Raw genomic sequence first — 21,797 nt, 5'->3', positions numbered from 1 at the left:
TTAGGGAAAATGTGAACGAAAACCATATTATTTTTGTAGCACTGGATTACAGCAAGCTCATTGATTGTAAAACGAGAAATGTTTAACTAGGTAAGGGAGAGTAAAATTCTTGTAAATTGTGGAAATCGGATGTATTTGAGCCCAAATGGTTGTGTCTATGTTTGTAAACAGTATTGTTAACAACATATTTTAAGATATCTTCGCAAAACCTCTGAAAGTCGACTTAACCTTTACCATTTCACAAAGCCCGCTTGATTGTCCCCTCGCGAAAAAGGTTTCCACAATTTGTATCTGCACAAACGAACACCTCCTTTGGTATATTTTCTTTTGTGGATCAGCCTTAATGGTGAGCTATCCAGTACAATTGGGCGGCAAAAAGGCTGGGGGCGGCATTTGCGACACTTTCCCTCGGAAGATGTAGGTCACGCTATCCAGGCTAGACGTGTTTGCAAGGCAGAATGCGACGGCTCATTTACCGCCTTTATGCTAGATTAAACTTTTACGACCAGAGTTACAGGTATGTTAGCTCGGTTTGGATGCAGTGTTTTGGTCTTCGAAACAGATCGTATTAGAGAAAATACGGTTTTTAATGGCATATAAAGGGTAATTGACTCGAATATTGGGAATGGAGAGACGATGATTTGTACTTGTACTTTCCACTATAAATTTTGTGTATGATTGAAAGACCTACAATTTAATGCGTAATTAAAGCAGAATATAAATAATGATCAAAACTTTCTAACGGAGAAAATTGTTACGACGCGCTGCAACTACTCGTAGTAGATCGGAATATTATTTTAATTATTATGATTTACATGAGAAACTTAGAACTATTATTACGTTCCATTATTAATTTTCCTACACGGAAAATACATCATGTTGGACAGTTTAGTAACATTTTAGTCGACATTTAATAGTCCGTTCAGGGTCGAAACTTAACACAGTTTATATGGAATCAAAAAATGGTTACTTGTAGAACCTTACCACTTTTACTTTTATTTTACAATATTTTTAAGTAAATCTGTTCCTATAAATAAAAATGGTACGGGAAAGTGAACCGGAAAAGCATATTATGTTGTCGCTTTAAATCATGCGATAGAAAGAGATAGCAATCGGCAGTTAGACAATGGGTTATAAATTCATCACACCGAGATTAATGCTGTATTTTATAGAGGTATACTAAAATATATGTTAGAAAGTGATTAAAAAACAACAATCACATGAGAGACAACAATGTCATGCAAAGTTACTATTTATGTTTTCCAAAACCTATCAACTGTGAAAAGTTTCCTGATATCAATAGAAGAAATCTGCGTTCGTATAAATTGAATGAGATTCAACAAACCTTTCACGATTTCGTACGCAAAATAGAGCGCATCAGATCTTCACTCAACAATACAAATAATACACAAAGGATGATGTTAACGTTTGTTTGCACAATACATTATCTTGAGGGAACTTTTAAGTTAAATCGTATAATCTAAACCCAAGTAGAAAAGATACTTCAACTAGTTTATATGAAACAAAGTATAAAGCTTTTGTTCTAACGAGACATTTACGTATCTCTGTGCACCGCTAACAAATAATAATGATGAAAATTTCGAACAAATGATAAGCCTTGACAGTAAACAAACATTCTATAATGAACATCACTAAATTGCAAACAAACCGTCCAAAAATTGCACATACATTATCGAAGCAAATCGCACAAATACACGCAATACGGTTAAATGTCATAAAATTACAGCTCCCAATGGTAATGCTTATTCAAATTGCGCAACCTACACACGTACGGGGACCATAACCCTAGCACGGCAGCCAGACATTGCGTAACCGACCTATTTCGGGGGATGGCAGACCGAAATCGTGGCGAAAAGGTTAAACTCCACGCAAACGTCTCCTTATTGGGTCGTAGGCAAGGGGCTGGTAGCTATTTTCTTGGAAGAATCGAGGTTCGAATTGACCTAGGTCATCGACGAAAGAAATTGACAATGACTCCCTAAGTAGTAGAGGCAAAATATATGTTTTCTGAGCTACGAAGTTCAGCTTAATTGGATACAACTCAAATATAAAGAAATCAAGGTAGGGTTTAAGGGCTTAAAATATCTCTGCTGGTTGTCAATGTGAATAATAGTTACATTTATAATCTGAACGTAAAATTGCTAGCTCTAAGTCTACAAGCCACACCGTAAGTATAGGGCTTATCTAATCGCAATGTACCTTGGGATGACACTACAAATTTACATAGGCCTGCAAGATTGCCATTATTAACTCTGACGAGGGTAAGTGTGGAAGGGTAAATTGTTACTGCACTCGATTCAACTTGCGGGGAATTTTGCTGGAGTGTGCATCGAACCCTCTAATAACGTGGAGCTATAACCCGAAGTAATAAGCAATTATTACCACAGGTGTCACGTACTGACAAGAACCTTGGAAACTATGAGAAGATAAGGGAGTAAGTTGCAGCGATGTTAATAGCCAAACGCTTTACGTTAACATACGTCAAACAATGTAACGCGTCCAAAATACTGTTGTTTTTGAATATACTCGTATTCTAAATACGACCACGCATACCGAAATGATACGAAGAATAATTTATGCCTCAAATTAACGACCGCAGCTGTGTCATAACAGCATATTTATCAAATTCGTTATCAGACTTAACCCACATACCTACAAAAATAATCTGTACATTTTTGCAGTTGATAGTGGCGCATAAATTATGAAAGTTTCCTCGTGCTGGCAGCGTTAGCGCCTAGTATTGATTCTAAGAAAGGTCAAAGTTTAGCCAAAGGGATGGATGTATCTCAACTTTGAATCTGCTAACGTAGGCATATGCGAATCAGCCACGCTTCAGTGGATCGGAAACGTCGTCTGATCACTATTAATACATCATAAGAGGAAAATGTCAATATGAATTAATCAAGTTCTAATCAAAAGACTGAAGAACTGAAGACAGTTTCAGAGAAAGATAGTTTGCAATAAGAATATTGTGGGGTACGCCCCACGGGTTACTGGAGTTGCGCCTGGGAGTTGTTGAAGGCTCGAAGAAGAAGCGCCCGATGCAGAGATGTCGCCGTCTCTCTCTCGCCGGTTCACGTAGCGGGGTAGCGGGGAGGGGGTGTAGTGAAATAACAACCCCTTGTGTCTTGAGTGGGCTTGTACTGGCTGCTGTTGGCTTCTAGGGACTTCTTGTTTCTTAGTTGTTACTTCGTAGCTATCTTCAAGTGGACTGTGTTTTTGGCTCGGACCGCCGCTATATTTGGGCCCACCATGCCACTCTCCACTAGTGACGCCTACGCATTAATCTAACGCCGTATCGCGTGCCTCCGTGCGACAAGGACGGAGCGAGTGCGAGCGAGACGCAATACGGTGTGAGCGAGGGCCGCTAGTGGGAGCGAGACAACAAATGCTTGCTTTTTCTCTCGAAAAGGCAATACCGTAAAGCGATTACGGCTCTATTTCCGATATGTCTGTCTCTGTCCTCCGTCGGAGGGTGAGTACCTATTTGCCTATCTTTTCTAACTACCTATTTTTCCTACCTATATGTCCCTTTCTAAATGAAGCCAACACCAACAACAAGTTAATTTATTTTCATATCCAAATACAATACAATTTACATGTTCAGAGTAAACAAATATCAAATCTATACAAAACAAATATCGATTAAAATATACAAAATAGACACAAACAATAAAGACACGGTATAAAGACACAAATAAAAGACAATAGAACACAGTACAAATAAAATGACTTAACACAATCTTACAAGGATGTGAAGCTCAAGAAATACAACAAAACACTATATAATTCAAATGACAGATAAAGATAACAATTGCCTACTTTCTGGCCTAGCTTATCTTTATTGCACAAACAACATACATCTCTGTGTCTATTTCTAACGCTATTTCTTTATACATTGCAGGGTCTATTACAAGCTACGAAACGAATACAAAATACACTTATTCATATTTACATCTATTACGAACGTTCTGTACAAATATTTTATTTCGAGTTGTCAATGTACAATTTTAAAAATTAAATTATTTCATTCCAAAGGTAGGCGGGATCCATTTACATAGCTATAGAAAGGAGATGACCCATTTCAATATGTAAATCTTCATTAGTATGACGATAGCGCAAGTGAATAAAAAAGTAATGGGCAAGTCATTAACTTTATTATGATTGGTCAATGCCCATGTCTGTTATCGTATGAAGGAAGCTAATTCGATGAGTCATAAAAATATAACGACGTCAACACACTATCCCCTTGGGAGGCGTGAGAGGATACGAGTCAGGGCCAGTCATTAACCCGTTAAACAATTCAGGGCAAACAATCGGCCCGATGGGGAACAGTATGAACAAACAGACACGTGTGATTCACGCGACAATGGTGCCAGTGGACATTATGGTCTGGAGGAGAGTCCATAAATCTTTTATGGACATTGATGGTAAGTGTAGCAGAGTTCGGAGTTTTTAAACAGTTAGTCATCGTTCCTGGAAATATTATTGTGTCAAGAATTTTTATTCAACAGTGAAAAAGGTCATCTGCTTATTGAAAAAATACCCCTTTAATTTATAATTATGATAGTTTTTCCTAAGATTTATAAAATATCAAAAATATTAAGCATTATTATCCCAAATATGTATGTAACTGGTACCCTTTTTCATTATGTAAGAGTGGACACGCTTCTCTAAATTCTAATAAAAGTTTAATTGTGCTACTTAATTGGAACAACATATAAACAGTAACCACTCTACCACCCAATTCTGACAACGAATAGAAATTGTATGCCGTGGTAGACTATGGGGGAAGAACAAACATTAATTACTGAGACCAGGTCAAATACACGACATTTATGTTGTTAATGAAGAAGTAATATTTGTTATTCTAATTAACACACGCCGTAAATTAAACATCAAATGGTAAACAGTCGAAGATAATATTAATATACACGATGAGTAATCTAATCAAATCTTAGCGGGGAACTATTTGCACCAACGACTAAATGTAATTTACGAAGTTGTATTAGTGATGCTAATTATAAATTTGTATCGAGACTAATTTTGAGCATAGCTTGATGATTTGCCAAGCGAATATCACAACTGGTTCAAACATAAAGGGTTCAATGATCGTATTAAATTCAGGTTGTATATCAATAGTTTCGAGCGCAAAGCTATATTTATTTGATTATCATAATTTATTGTTACAGATAAACAATGCAAACATAATTAATAGGAGAGATACGAGACTGTCTGTGACCTTTTTAAATGGAAATGTTAATGCATTGGATAGAACTGACCTATCGAGGGCAATGCGATATGACCACACATTATTTATTGACGTCAACATTTGCTGTACCCAGCATTGAAGACTACTTGATATGATGACATAGTAAAACCCACATAAACATTGCACCGAACTTGTCTAGTTTGGGTCATCAAAAAAAAACCGGCCAAGTGCGAGTCGGGCTCGCACACCGAGGGTTCCGCCGTACAAACGTAGCGGTTTACAATTTATGACGTATTAAATCAAATTACTTACTTGATTCCGTTGCGAGTAGTGGCGAATTTCAAAATATGCGGTATGATTATTTTTTATTTATTTATTTTTCCTATATTTGCATTATAGGTAGGTACCTACCTCAGCGTTTTGAATTTTTGCGTTGATTTAGAATTTCTCACAGTTTAGAGGCAATTAGATTTAAGAAGTGTTTGATATGAATTTCAACTTTAATATCTCTACGCGTTCATGTGAAAAAGGGTAGGTAGTAAGTTTATAATTATTAAAAAAATATTTTATGTCATGTAAGCAAAAATAATATTTTAAATTTTATATAACTTCAAATTTATCATTTTCGCAATTTTTCCTTTATCTGTACTATATAACGTTGCTTCGTGCCGAATTTCAAGATTCTGAGTTCACAGGAAGTACCTTGTAGGTTTTGATTCCCTAGCGTGTGACGGAAATTCGTCTAAGGTGTCGGTATAAACTGCTGTATCTTTTGATCGCGTTAACTTAGAAGTTTGATTTTTTTACTTCTTAAAGGGACAATAGATCTAGGTATTTGGTATAAATTTCAATTTGATACCTTTATTCGTTCGTGAGAAATAAGTTAGTAAGTTTCATTTTATTAAAATATTTTTATTATATTATATAACTAAAAAAATGAAATTTTCGCAATTTTTCCTATATTTGCATTATATGACAATGCTTTATGCCAAATTTCAAGATTCTGAGTTTACGGGAAGTATCCTGTAGGTTTTGATTCCTTTGCGAGTGTCGAAAATTTGTTGAAAATATCGACATAATCGGCTGTATCTTTTGATTGGCTTGGCTTAGAAGTTTGATATTTTCACAGCTTAAAGGGACAATAGACCTGAGTATTTCATGTGAATTTCAGCTTGATACGTTCACGCGTTCTTGAGATAAAGGGTCTTGACAGACGGACGGACGGACAACAAAGTGATCCTATAAGGGTTCCGTTTTTTCTTTATGAGGTACGGAACCCTAATGATGTCAGTGCAACGAACCCACAGCACATTACAAGGTGCTTACGTAATCAACCCACAGTTGAGCAACAGACAATTGAGGCATTAAAGACGAAAACATTTTCAAGTGGTCAGGAATCACTATTAATGTAACATTAGGGGCAGAGACCAAGTGCGCCGCATCAATCGTCGGGAATTGAGCGCATTGAAATGCAACATAACGTTACATGGAAATTAACAGGCTGTGTTGAAGCATCACAATTTTTTTAAAAAGGATAGTAAAAAGCAGTCGACGCGTTCACAAAAGTATTAGAATAGGTGGAAGACAATAGGACGGGTCGACAAAAGGCCGGCCAGACTTCATGGTTGCGGTGCAGGGTAACAATACAGCGTTCCTGTGCGGTCGAGTGACTCGACAATTCAGCCCGCATATTGTCGTGATATGAACCGGGTTTTACAAGACGAAAGTTGCTGCCGAGAGAGGACTAAGGACGAAGTTTTCTCCTTTAAGTGGAGACACGGCGGAGTTAACAACTTGTGTGGCATCTCGAATTACGCAAGAGACAAGTAATCTGATAGTGCGTTGAGGAAACAAAGTAGACTGTATCAAGAGTGTGTATCTACGTGGATGGTATGCTTATAGCGAACTTCGCGTAGGGCAAGTAGGGCAAATAACTATTATCTATCAACGACCCGCGCGGAAGTCTGCTATCAATCAACGGCCAGATAATAGACACGTTGAACCCCGTGACGCGTGCCGGAATATATGCGTCCGACTATATTTTAGGGGATTCATTCCAGCGACAAGATAATAAAGTGTTAAGTAACGCGTGTACGCATATTATCGCGATTGAATCATTAATCTTTCGCTGATGAATGCTTGGCTTCTGAAATTCGGTATATTTTAGGAATAAAAGATTGTCATTAAGCTACGTCACGGCATCAAATGACTTACTCGTTATTAATAATCGCTGATTACCATTACAATAAAAAAGTTGATGTCTTAAGTAGGCAATGTTTGTGATGAGGAAGTGTAGCGATAAGTCTTCATTATAGTCCGTAATCAATTTGAATATTGATGGTTAATTAAATGTTGATTGCTGATTTATCAGCAGCCGGTACCAGGCTGCGAGACATCGTGAGGAGGTCCATTTATGGTGCAGGCGAGTCTACTGTGCCTACGGTTGATTCACGCCAAGGACACTCCCACCGCTTCCGTCGTTATTACTCATTGTTTTTATTATTGACGGCTTATCACTGTTTGGTATACATTGATACGGATTCTGAGTGAACTACTACATTAAAAACAAAAGCATATCCTAATATTTGAGAATTTGTAAACTCTAGAACTGAAATATTCATGCGATTAAATACATACCTACATAGAAAGTTCAGACTTGTGGTACGAAACGCCTAAAGACTTCAAAAACATTTTAGAAATTCATTTTATTATCATATCAAAACCTATAGAAATAGTAGATTGAAAACGGCTTCTTATTATAGCGTACCTATATTGAATCTTAATTCGTATAGCGATTTAAATACAGTAAGTAGCAGAACTAATTCGGTTTCAAAGCAAGCGTTTACGTCTAACACGCTTGAGTTCGTACCAAGTGATGATTCATTGTGCCACTATTTAACTTAGTCGAGCAATCTAAAGAGATCTAAAAATAGGGAATCTATTTTGGCTCCCTAATAACATTGGGATGATATTGATTTACGTAGTTAAGACAGTTAATTGAAATAAACCAAGTTAGTGAACTAATTAACAATCTAAGTACAGTAGAGACTTCATCACTACTCGAATGTAGAAAAGGACTTTCTCTTCTCATAGCATTCCTGTAACAAGCTCATGCTAATAGAATAGCATGTCAACACCACCAATTGCTTAGCTGTCATAGTTTTTATTGTCTGCCATAAAAAAATCTTTGTCTATTTTATTGTTCTCTATAGAATTTAAGGAAGTACTCAATAATGTCTTCTTTCAATTCTACCTCTTCCTTTAGAAATAATGTGGTGGCAGTTCAAAAGTATGAAATAAAACTACCAAATGTAAAGAAACAGATAACGGAATAAACTCGATACAAAGTTGTGCTACAAATCCAAAATGGTTATAATTAACACTAACATAATGTGGTGACACGATAACATGGAAATATAATATTAATTGTGGTTCTGTTATGCAGTTGTGATCATGACACAAATGCGCCATAAGTTACGTAACAAAAACAATGCTGATTCACGCTTTGAATAATGAATAATGGCATGGTGTTCAAAACGTCCTTAGCTACAGACAAAATAACATGTTGCACATAATGTCACTTTGCAATTTGTCTTAAGCTCGACAAAACAATCGGTGATGACAACAGCATTATTTAAACGTCAAACGGTTTTAAGTTGTATTGAGTTGGTGAAACACAATACAACAACATTTAGAAATCCACAGTAATTACTGCAAAAATTTAGTGATAAAGACCCTAATACTGACACAATATGATCCAGTTGGTTTCATTAAAAATTTTATGTCACCGATAAAAAGAATGAAGACAATACGCTTAGTTTTATTTATGAATCTTTATACAATGCTTTGGCTCCATCTAGCTGTATTCATGGAACTATTAACAAGCAACAACAAAATCGGAACAACATCACAGCTGAAGTATGCACATAACTTCGCATAACAAACGACAAACTACCGTGCTCGAACAACAGAAATATGTCACGAAGGTCGTAATTGAATAAAGATCGCGGCTTCGTTGTTTAATGCAAACCAAATAAGGACTGATGTTTTCCTGATACTGTGTATACAAGAAAGCGTAAATAATAATGCTGTCTATGTTTACTGTCTTATCGAACATCTAATACAAACACATCTGGTTACAAAGATCAAATGAAATCAGGAAAATCTATTCACTGTTAAATATCATAAGGCTAAGATGAGACGCTAAGAGATGTGATTTACAACCTAAGTCGCAGAATCCTAAAAATGTCTGTAATAAAATACAAAACGAAACAAAATTACCGACGTTGAGTACAAGATAATCCGACAACACAAAACTGATAGATATTTGAATTAGTTGCTGCGAACAAATTGGCGGTACAATTTTCGCCGCAGGGGAGACAAAGGAAAACTAATCAAACTTCTGTATAAGAATCAAAATCTCCGCATTTCCTCCGGCTTAATTGTATTCTATCCGCAAACCAACCGTACATTTTGCAGGATCAAATATTTACAAACAAAACTAATACAATTTCTCGACAACTGCGAACTCGTGCGATAATTCGGAAAACGTTTTCCCAATAGCCAAAGGCTTACGGTACAATGATCGATAAAAATGTATTGCATTTCCTACTTTTATGGAATAATGTTCTTTGTGATACCATGACGATAAAAAGAAACTCGATTAAGGCGCGATTTAAAATTAGATTAGAAGAAATAAGGGGTAACTCTTAGATCTATACAAGTTAATTTATTGGACGGCGTATTGTCAATTAGCCGATTTTAACTTAACTCGTTAGATTCCCAAATCGCAAGTTGACTAAACAAATTGTGAAGTGGGCCAAAGAGATTATCGAGGGTTCGGAAAATTTCCAAACTTTTGAGGAAAACTGTATTAAAACGAGGAACGCAATGGCATAAGCCGCCGAGTGTACACTCTTCACAACTCTTAGCACCGCGTACGTTTGTGTTTGTGGCGAATTGTTTTAGCCGTAATTTGTTCGCGAGTCGATACTAAACGTTACGCGTTTTATGAGTCACAGTTATTTTACCTACCGCACTAGATTTTATTGCCAATAGAGACGTATTTGCTAGTCAAACACCCATTAGTACAGGCAAATAATAAAATCACACAACTTTTCTACACATATCTGTTTACTAGCGATTTCCATCATTATTTAGAACAGCATCAGTGGCGTGCAACAATTTTATTGGATGGGTACTACTGTTAATTGCTGAATATTATATTCTATGGAGTTTCAACTACAAATACACAGCATGAATTTTATCCTTCTACATGATATTTATAAACCACAAGTAGATAAAATTAAATGAACAGTTAACGAGTACAAGAAACTTCCCATGTCAGTAAATAAGTAACATAATTATAAACATAACGACGATCGTGTTCAAACATCCAAAGCTATCAAATTTAAGTAAATCAATAACGGTATCAGTTATTCTCATAACTTATTAAAGTCAGTAAAATGAGTGCGTTAAACTGGAGAAGGCGAAGTTTATCGTAAATATTAATATATTAAACCTAACAGTACGTAAGTTTCCTCTTGTACAATCGACAGCACATCATAATATGCATTTTTGTTGCAAAATAGCCTGTATTACAATCAGATAAGACACCACTGTGTTTAACTTATGAGCTTTTGTCTATACGTTGACATCGGTTTCAATAATAAAGGATAGTGCAACAATAATATCATTAGTAGAGATGAAACGGATATCCGGCAACTATCCGGTAGGCCGGATATCCGGCCTAAATTTACTATCCGGCCGGATACCGGATAGTAACTCACTATCCGGCCGGATACCGGATATTAAAAAACTACGACAATTTCCTGTTTATAAAATGAAATACATTAATCTTTGAGGTAAACATCAATAAAATGGCTTATAATAATGACGGCTTTTATTTAAAGTCCAAAAAGTTACAAAAAGCCATATTAAGGCCTTTATAAAAACTTATTTCTTTTTCGGGGCTATTCACTCTAATGACGAATACATAAATAGTAAATATCTGTTAAGTCGAAATATTGCCAAATAAAATAGGCGATCTTTTTTTCACTGATGCACAGTGTGTTATGAGACTGTATAATCGGCATTCTCATTTATTTGATGAACCGTATAGAGTTCAGTTATCCAAACATAATAGTAAAACTCCCGTTTGAAAATTCCACGTAGTTTTCGCGGTATAAAAATTCAAAGTTGCCTATATTTTTACTTCAAAATTATGCAAAAATATTCTTACTCGTTAACTAATAACATTTTATTCAGAAATGTTACAATACTTCATAGAGCTCTTAAAACTACACGCAATACCTTATTAAATGCTTCATAAACGCATTCAGTTAATTAGGAAAAATGATTTTAGTGATTTCTGTTTTTTTTTTTCCTCCATTATACCATGATATATGCAATCATTTTTAATTGCAAATTATAGTCTGATATGTATTCTAGTTCTAATAAAAAAATCAGCTTTAAATTCCGTGGTATATTTGAGGAAAAACATGAAACGTACTAACAAAAGTTTTACGCGTCTAGGGTCGACACTTTTGGAAGGAATAATAAAATTCATGTCTAAAAAGTTTCAAATCCCACCTGTTATGTTCATAGAGTTGAAGGTTCTAAAAAGTCACATTCGCATTGTTTTTAACCGACTTCAAAAAAAGGAGGTGGTTTTCAAGTCGAGTGTATTTTTTTAACACTCTTATATTAACTTAAGTTGTATGTAAGTAACTAACTAACAAAGTATGTAAACAAATCTAGGAAGTCGAATTTATCCTACCTTTAATAATTGTCGCATTGATTTGAAACTTATGTAAATATAGGATGTCAATACAATAATTTAGTACAATCGAGCTGATGATATTTAAACATCCAAAAGAAATATTGCTATTAAAAAGTGATAGGAAAATTATAATTCTATGTGACAGCCCTGGCGTATATTTTCAATTTGATTTTCCTCAAATATACCACGGAATTTAAAGCTGATTTTTTATACAATTAGATTAAATATCAAACTATATGTTGCAATTAAAAATGTTTGCATTTATGTTATGGTATAATGGAGAAAAAAAATAAAAACAAAAATCACTAAAATAATTTTTCATAATTAACTGAACGCGTTTATGAAGCATTTAATACGCTTATTACGTGTAGTTTTAAGAGCTCTATGAAGTATTACAACATTTCTGAATTAAATGTTATTAGTTAACGAGTGAGAATATTTTTGCATAATTTTGAAATAAAAAAATTGGTAACTTTGAATTTTTACACCGCGAAAACTACGTGGAATTTTCAAACTGGAGTTTTACCATTATGTTTGTATAACTGAGCTCTATACGGTTCATCAAATAAATGAGAATGTCCGATTATACAGTCTCATAACATACTGTGTGATGGTCTGATGTCATGATGCAGTTCAGTCAGATTACGTAGCAAGTAAACTAATTTAATTTTCGCTATTCAATCACACACTCGCGATGGCAACCGAAATCGCCCGAATTAATCTGCCCCCTAGACAAGAGGCAAAATCTGACATTCTATTCGGACTGATTCGATTTTCGAAAAGTGTGACTAGTCTAGTCTACTAATAGACCCACTGATCGCGTTCGAAGCACCTGTGCGGTGCTAAACTCGTCACGACATGCAACGAGACAATGGGCCAACTATCCGGCCGCCGGATATCCGGCTATCCGGCCTAGCAGCTGGCCGGATATCCGGTATCCGGTATCCGGCCAAACAACTATCCGTTTCATCTCTAATCATTAGATACTGATATCCTTTAAATACTCTACATTCCCTATATCTGTTTGACTATACCATTGACCAAACCTTAATTTCGAACTCCTCCTATGTTCTTCTGATTAATTTCGTTGCGGGTGGGTCCAATGACAGTTTAACTTTCCCCCGGGACAAACTTAACCTTCATTGGTTGGGTTTTTGTGGCGGTCAAGCTGTAGATCCTGGCTACACAGGAGTTGCAGTGGTGGGAACGAGAGGTGGGAATAGTCCCGTTATACCATTGACCACTCTGACTGACTCTGAACTTCTTCACTAAGCTCTATGCATTCATTAAAGCATTTAAACCACATGTTAGTATAGATAATGCCCATTCTTGTTGTTACCACTTTCTAAGAAATACAATTTTTGATATGATTTGCATAAAGTTGCTTCATCGCCTGTTATCACCAACAATAATTTACAAGATACAAACAATCCACGATCCATTTATATCTCGATCAGAGCGTTACTCTCCCGAGGCCGATAATATTACGGGTCAATAATACGGGTGCTTCGAACAAACAGATTTGTACTTGGGTTTGAATAGATCGCTTCCTGTGCACGCATAGTGTGCGATCGACCGTAGGTACACTGTTTACAGTGATAAGGGTCACCGGGCGGGGCTGGCAGGACCGAAGCTAAAGGATTGAAAACAGAATGGAAAACAGGTTGGTACCTAATGCATATTAAAATAACAGTTTTGTTAAGTCTACGTTTAAGGTATCCTTCGTCTGGGGTTAGGTATCATTAAGTATTTATTATTACGCTCTTAAAAGTAGGTATCTCATAATTTCAGCCAATGTCAGTCGACTGCTGAACCATAAGCCTCAAGGAACCTGCGGGATTACTACGAAAAATTTATCCGAAGTTTTGAACGTTGCCATCCCTCTCACGCAAAGCGAGATTCCAGCATGAGCGACGGTGACCGATAGACCCGAAACTAGTAAACAGCTTTTCGAAGTAGCCCTGCAGGCACATTTTTGATATCGCTGTCGCTCATGCTATGCATGAATAGATTCGTCACTTGGAAAAGTTTTTGCAATAGGTAGACCCGCGCCACAATGCCAAGTTCGATGAGCAATATTTTTGCTACTACATTGTTTAATTGTTTTCAGTTTGGTGACCGGATGTTTTGAACTAAAAAACTTTATCGCGTCACTAGCTGTAACAGATCGAAAACAATTGATGGTAGATAATATTTAGGACGTCACAACGACTACCTACTCCCTTATTCTTATGGAGAAGTGAAGAACACCCTGACATCAAAACTTTCGCCTTTATAATATTAGTATGATATTGATTGGTATTTCCCCTAGTCGTTTTTTAAACATTTTTACTGATAGCGGATGGTAGGAGGGTTCATTTCGTTTTCGTGCGCTTCGCGGATTCCCTAGCAAGAGCTGAAAATCAGTGTTCTGCCCTTTTCAGGGCAGTGTTTACATTGAGTTCTTTGCTTTTTGCATCGCTGCGACACACATCATGCAGGAAGTATTCTTCCACTTGTTACTGCTTTTGTTTGTTTTATGCATGCTTATACAGGGTGGAAACGATAAGTGATCTCACTCGATTATTTCTAAACTACATAAGATATCGAAAAACTGGTAACTGATCTTGAAAGTGCTTCACGAGCTCTTTCTAACGGTATCAGTAATAGGTTACAGAATTAACTGGATCTATTCGAAAATTCGATGTTTTCAGCCTCCATACTAAATGTATGCCAGTCACACAATATTAAAAGTGTTGATTTTTTTTATTAAATAATAAACACTTAAAATGAACTCGTAAATTGCATTCTTATTTAAAATTATTCATGGAAAACATTGGTTCTAGGCTTTACTTGTTATAATATTATCAAGACATGAGAGCCATGACTGTGGCAGTACTAAATGTATGGAAGTCGGAAACATTGAATTTTCAGATAGATGCAGTTTATTTTGTAACTTATTATTGGTACCGTTGAATAGAGCTCATGAAGCACTTTTAGGATCAGTAACCAGTTTTTGGATAGTTTGTATAGTTTTTAATATTAAGTGGTTTTATTAAATGTATGGAAGCTGGAAACATTGAATTTTCAGATAGATCCCGTTTATTTTGTAACCTATTATTGGTACCGTTGGATAGAGCTCGTTAAGCACTTTCAGGATCAGTAACCAGTTTTTCGATATCTTGCATAGTTTAGAAATAATCGAGTGAGATCACTTATCGTTTCCACCCTGTATAACTAGTATTCTACTGTATTCTATTCTTTTCTTATTATTGTTATGCTGCAACTTTACTCTTTATGTGTGTTAAGTGTATGCAAATAAATGATTTATCTATCTATCTATCTATTCCTCATCAAGAATTCTGACTACATAAAGGGAATGCAGTACCAAAAATCACTCAAGTCATAAATTAAATTTTACCTGAATGTTGTAGAACATCTACTGAAGCTCTTATTCCAGACATAATCTGACGGGGATTTCTCTTACGAATGCCATGTTTACTTCAGTTAAAATAACCTCAACGTATGTGTGTTGGCATAATATGATTGGGTTTTGTTTGCCCGAGATAAGCCTGTCTCTTGAATGGAGGATTAGCTATAAAAGATTACGATGTTGTACAAGTTTTTCTATTTCGGGGCGAAATATTAGTTTAGGGCTTATTTAGATTATGTGTGTATTTTGGCTTTTCAGAACGTAATTTCGTCTTACACATATTGTTTAATAGTATTCTGTGTGTGTTTTTATACGTAAACTTTGTGACACAGTGTTTAGAAAAACCCCGATTAAAGATAATCTTGTAAAGTGATCTATTTTCAGCACAAAAAAGTAAACTATAATATTTTTGCTCAGCGAGAAAAAGGTCGTAACTGGATTTGACTTAAGTCCCTTCCATCTTAAGCAGTTTAATATGTTAATAAATAATTTCCTTGAAGGATACCGATCATTTTCAAGTTATGGCCGCTTTTATCAGGATTTACACGTCCGCCCGTTACTCAAGTAAAGAGTGTCCGTAGACAGTTAGCGGTGAGCAAGCTCAATTAGAACCACTAAACGACGTCCCGTTCCATAACTGTTACAAGATGACTAACAAACTGGCGATGCATCTGTGCATACATTAGATTACTTAAGACAAAGTTAAAACAAAGTTTTACCATCCTTGTTAAAACGTACTATGTGTAGTCATACCTACCTACAATGCATCATCACCGATTCGTCAGTAATTTGACAACAAAAAGACCAACACAATAGGCATGACCAATCAAGTGACTGAATTTTTACAATCTGACAAAACATCATGACATCTTCATTTGTATTTTCTTTTAAATTAAGTACATAGTATTAATTTCAAGAGCTTGATTTTCTTAATTTTATTTTTTACTCACCTCAGGAAATCGTCAACATCTCATTCAGAATTGGACTTTCCACAAGTTCTACATGCTCTACAAAAATAAATCATACAAACATCTTGAGACTTGGGTTGAGAGTGACATGGAAACCTCTTTTGGTACATCTACATATTCTTCATCTGGAATCATTGAGCTAAGGTTTTACAATCCCATATGCCGTCACAAGCAAAACGAAAACACAATTTTCAGTAGCACTTACACGAGGCAATTCCAAAACTTCCAAATGGGAATGTATTAACCAATCATTGAGGTTACACTGCAGCGTAAGCATCGGCTCCTTTAATGGTGTTCTCAGATAGAAACGCTTAAATCTCTTAAGGGCAAATGACCCTTTAAGGAAAACGTCTTCATCGATTGGGAAGGGACGAGCCGCGGGTGAATGGAAACAATACAAAGTGACGATCATCTACATTTCAAGCGGCTGTAAATTATTTTGGCACCAGTCTACTGTAAATAATGAAGGGAAATGAAATGGAAAAGGCAAACGGATAGAAGAACAAAAAGGAATAAGTTTTTATAAAGATTTTTATCTATAAGAAACGTAATAAAACCTCCATGGGTTATAATAATGGCTTGAGAGTTGAATCCTCTCGATACAGAGATTTTTCTAGCTTCGATTCGAAGCACGGATATAAAAACACCAAAAATATATTTTTTCTCATTAAGTAACCAGAATGTCCGAATAATATTTATGCTAAACTGATAAATTTTAGGAATATCAGACGCCTAGGCGCCTATTTAATAATAACAAACAACATCACGACCGAAAACTGTATTCAATGAACATTTAAAAGATCTTACGTGTGTTGATACTGTTTATATCGTTTCGTAATACGTACAACAAGGTTCCTCCTATTGTTAGAGGCTCATAAAGTACATAACAATCGGGTATCGATTGTTCGGTACCGAGAAACGACGCCGTGGGTGTTTAGATGTTTATTCGCAAGATCTTCAAGACAGCGCAAGCGCCTACGCATCGAAGTACAGTTAGGTGCATTAAAAATATTATTTGCATATCTATTACGCTGAATTGTTGTGTAATACACGTAATATTTCATAATATTTTATGTAAATACTAAAGTGTTCAAGTTCGGTAACTTACTCATACATACTATGTAAAGTCATAAGCAAATTTTCAGTAACTGCTTTGCCGACTAGGCTTCGTTATCGTTACACACTTAAAATTAACATCGTGATTGTACAATTTATACATATTTCTGCACCCGACTATACCGCTACTAGTGTCAGGCTGAATAAAACATTGCGTGGGCCGCGGTTCCTCCCTGCCGTTGTTGATGTTCATTAAACTATAAACTATCTTTTATACTAGGATGTATCTGTACAAAACGATGAACGTTTAGATAGTACAGGTTTCCTATCTTTGGTTCTGGAATAACTTTTCAATTTCATATCTAAGATGAACATTTTAGTTGTAAATTTTCCCTTCCAGGAAGAAAATTGGAAATGCATACAGTAACTCTACACTTCTTTCCATAATCAGAACACACATCTTATAGATGGTTGCTCACAGTTAATAGGACACCATCGCATTAGATGACATAATATTGTTCGAAAATTAGCAACAAATCTTCGTGTAGCTCAAATTATGTACCACACGCGCTGATTTTGCTACGAATGTTATAATTTGCGGCCACAATATGCCATTTCGTGTGTACTAAACACACCTTACGCACCTGATCACGAATTCAAACCCACATATGAGGCCCAATTCTGCAAATCGATCTTAGTTTCTCATTCCGTCCCTCTCGCTCATGAAGATGTCTTTACATGTGATAGTGATAGCAAGAGTCGAAACTACAGACACCGTTTTTCGGAATTGAACCCTGTATTTAGGTGTAATTGGCCAAGGGCCTCATCGTAATGGGTCTCAGGGACCGTTACACGCCCATGCAACCTCCGTAATGAGAGAGCCGGTACTTAAAGTAAACACCTCTAAACTGTACAGCCCTTTGACGATCCCACTAAATGTGAGGTGCTTAATGAAACACTACACTCAGCAACCGTACCAAATATAATATAAATATGTCTGGAGATCCAGGAGTTCGGCGAAAAAGAAGACAAAGAAGATTCAAAGAATTTCTGGACAAAACAATAAGAAGAATAGAGTTTCCCAACAAACATGCCCAAGCGAGAAAATTCCACAAAAAATATTCCAGAGTAAATCTAATATTTTTATCAAAAAACATTTGTTTGCTGAAGGTGTTTTAAATGCGGTAGTTGGAAGAATCAGTGCTATTTGACAATCTTTATACGTTCACAATAGATGTTTTAGACATTATTTGCAAAGTATATCCTAACTCAGGATTTTCTCAGATCATAAGACTTGCCTGTGATTAGCACGCATACTCTAATTCGTTCGTTAACACCTTGTCATATGATGGAAATACACAGAAAACACTTATGTACACGGTGACACTGAGTGTTATTATTATGGTATGTATTTGACAATAATAAAATCATATGACTCGAGATTTCCGTCTTTTTCTTACTTAAAAATGAATACTTACATAATCTACCGAAGCTAAGGGACAGGCGCTTTCTAAGCTTTTGCATTTTGCTCATTGCGCCGCCCCTTTTTTCTCTCATTGTCACGCCTGTGAACAAAAATAAAGCAATGTTAAAATAAGTCACAAATACAAAGCTCAATTGAGGACATTTTTGAATGAAACAATTACGAAGATATAGGTACATACGTTGTTTGTCAAATTGTATGGAAAGTAACTGTGATTTAAGAAGTAGGAAAATAAAGCAAGAATTTCTTCACAATGCAGCTCAAGACTTGTAACAGTAAAAGTGGCAGCGAACATTAATCTAGAACGGCAAAAACAGCGCGGAAGAACACACGCACACTTCCACCTTGTATTTACCAGCTCAGCTAATGCTCAGCAATCATTACACTCCCATTAACATACGAAATAACAATTAACAAACTCGCATCACAACACACGGAGGAGTTGCTCCGAGTTGCTAACGCGAATGCGTTAGATCCAAAGCACACGATCCGTTGCGCCGCCGCAAAGAAAAGATTTCGCCGTATCGCGCGGCGTGTCCCCGCCACAGATATTTCTAATGTAAGACGACCTAGACGCAGCGGCACCGCTCCGGCGTCGCTCTGCCGCCGCAGCGCGTGTGCTTTGGCTCTTACAGAGTTCTTAATTAATTGCCGGGAGTTATAAGCTGCAGTCACGCTACCACCCACCCCCTTTCCGATCGAATATTACACTCAGCTTAACAGGTGATCGCGTGCTTGCGAATATTATACTTCTTTAATTTAATTAAACTTGATAAATGGCATTTAGTCTATCTACAGTGCATTTGGTGTTAGGTAGGTACGAAAATTCTTCGATGCGCGACGATTATAGGATTAGAATTTTCACAACACAAAACGACTGAAGTCATAACAACCCTCGAGTCAAGAGTGACAAGTCCGTTATGGCTTAATCAGACTGGACGCGATGAAGCTTTAGCGGGTCCCTCAAATCACGTCAATTACATTTCTCCCAGACAATCAGATTAATTCAAGCCTACAATGCAAGGAAACTGGGGAAGAGAGAAAGGTAGCGCTCGAAAATTCTATGACAAACTGAACAATTACCTTTTACATTTGACAATTTTGGCTATCTATAAGTAAAAAGAAATGAAAAGAATAAAATTACCCGTTTCAAGCAAATAACATACAAACGAATATTTATAAGTATCTCATGCTATTATTAGTACAGATGACGCAACCAAAAGCAGAAATATACGGGTAGAATTTCAGGAATGTTCGTCTCAAAACGGAGTGATAAAGATAAATCGTCGAATATTTATAGCCGAGACTCCCAACTTATTTTCTACTACAGACCACGTTGTAAACGCCACAGAAATAAAGTGTAAAATCCTTGAAGTGAAGAAGACTTGTCCGTTTGCCAAACATTTTTCAAGGGTTAGTAAGAACGACCACGAAATTTAATATGTGGTCGTTAATGGCCAAACGGTAGTAACTTCGGCCAAGCCAAGCCAAATCGCAGAATGTAAACACGGTAACGATCGAAGGAAGCATTTGGGGAATTTATCGGATGCCTGCGGAATCACGGCTTGCCAATATTCCAAAGAAACATGTGTTGTGCCAACTGCCAACTTCATCAACATAGAATGTCAAAATTTCAACAGGATTTTCACGTTCGATTAAGTAAAGCATACATTTTTAATTTTCACTTTAGCCGTAATATTTGAGGGGAGAGTTTTACAATGGAATTGACGCAAACTGAAACTATTTTTCCCTCCATTGAATTTTGACAAATCCCTAGCTACTTTACGTATGTACCATTCTACCATTATTTATTGATGAGTAGTACACAGCACAATAATCATTTGATTTATAGAAGCTACAAAGCTTCTAGGCTCATTGTGGCCATTAAAATATTTCGCCTTATCTATTTCTGCCACGAGTACCGCGGGGATCGCGGGAACTTTATACGTTCAATGCTCTGCATTCGAAGACGTTGTGACCATTACAGAGCGGAATCAAACTTAGTAGATGTCACAAATGGCCCGTAATCCGGCGCAGTTTCTGGGTTTAATAGGGTTTACATCGACGACATTTTATCTTCGATTGCGCGGATGCTCGTTGATGCGTTGCCAAACATATGAGCGGCGCCAACTGGACGAGGATGAATGAGTTCATTACACCCTTTTTGCTTGCATTCTTTCATTATTAATTACTAGCTTTCCGCCCGCGGCTTCGCCCGCGTGGAATTTTGTCTGTCACAGAAAAACTTTATCGCGCGCGTCCCTGTTTCAAAAACCGGGATAAAAACTATCCTATGTTCTTTCCCGGGACTCAAACTATCTCTATGCCAAATTTCATCAAAATCGGTTGCGAGGTTTAAGCGGGAAAGCGTAACAGACAGACAGACAGACAGACAGAGTTACTTTCGCATTTATAATATTAGTTGGGATTGTATTATGTTTATAAGCCCTTCAAATGTTTAAAACTTTTTAAGATATTTATTTTCGATGACTATAGAAGTGTAGGTACAGCGCCAAAAAACTTCAGACAATTCGCATAGACGATGTTAATATAAACTTCCCAGTAGAAACCCAGTCTGCGTAGAATTGCCTGCATTGACCTAGAAACCATTTTATGAGTTCTAGCACATTGCACTCAAATGAAATCGATGTATTTTATTGACTCGGCAAATGGAAAATTTTATAGATGAACCAGTATCTTGGCTTCATAGAAGTAAGTAATAGTTTCTGAAGCTCGCTAAGAGGATTTTAAATGTCAATTTCTTATGAAATACTCGTAATTAAATATAGTAGAAATAGTGGTACTTTCTCGTTAATAACTTCCCAGAATATTAAATTTACAAGAAACGTCTACGTTTTATTAGA

At 36.3% G+C, this 21,797-nt stretch overlaps 1 protein-coding gene across 2 annotated transcripts in view; it reads right to left on the bottom strand.

Moving 5' to 3' along the window:
• Eip63E (cyclin dependent kinase Eip63E) overlaps positions 1 to 21,797 on the bottom strand; it is a 51,958-nt gene that overhangs the window by 6,439 nt on the left and 23,722 nt on the right. For both annotated transcript variants that reach the window (XM_028302067.1, XM_028302068.1), the window contains exon 2: positions 18,929 to 19,015. In XM_028302067.1, coding sequence (XP_028157868.1) covers positions 18,929 to 19,015 — 87 coding nt within the window. The remainder of the gene's footprint in view (positions 1 to 18,928; positions 19,016 to 21,797) is intronic.

Source organism: Ostrinia furnacalis, unplaced genomic scaffold, assembly GCF_004193835.3.
Source record: "Ostrinia furnacalis isolate ACB-3 unplaced genomic scaffold, ASM419383v2 OfSCF1067, whole genome shotgun sequence".
Lineage (NCBI taxonomy): Eukaryota > Metazoa > Arthropoda > Insecta > Lepidoptera > Crambidae > Ostrinia > Ostrinia furnacalis.
The sequence above is the reverse complement of the archived record's forward strand: the minus strand, read 5'-3'. Positions and strand labels throughout refer to the sequence as shown.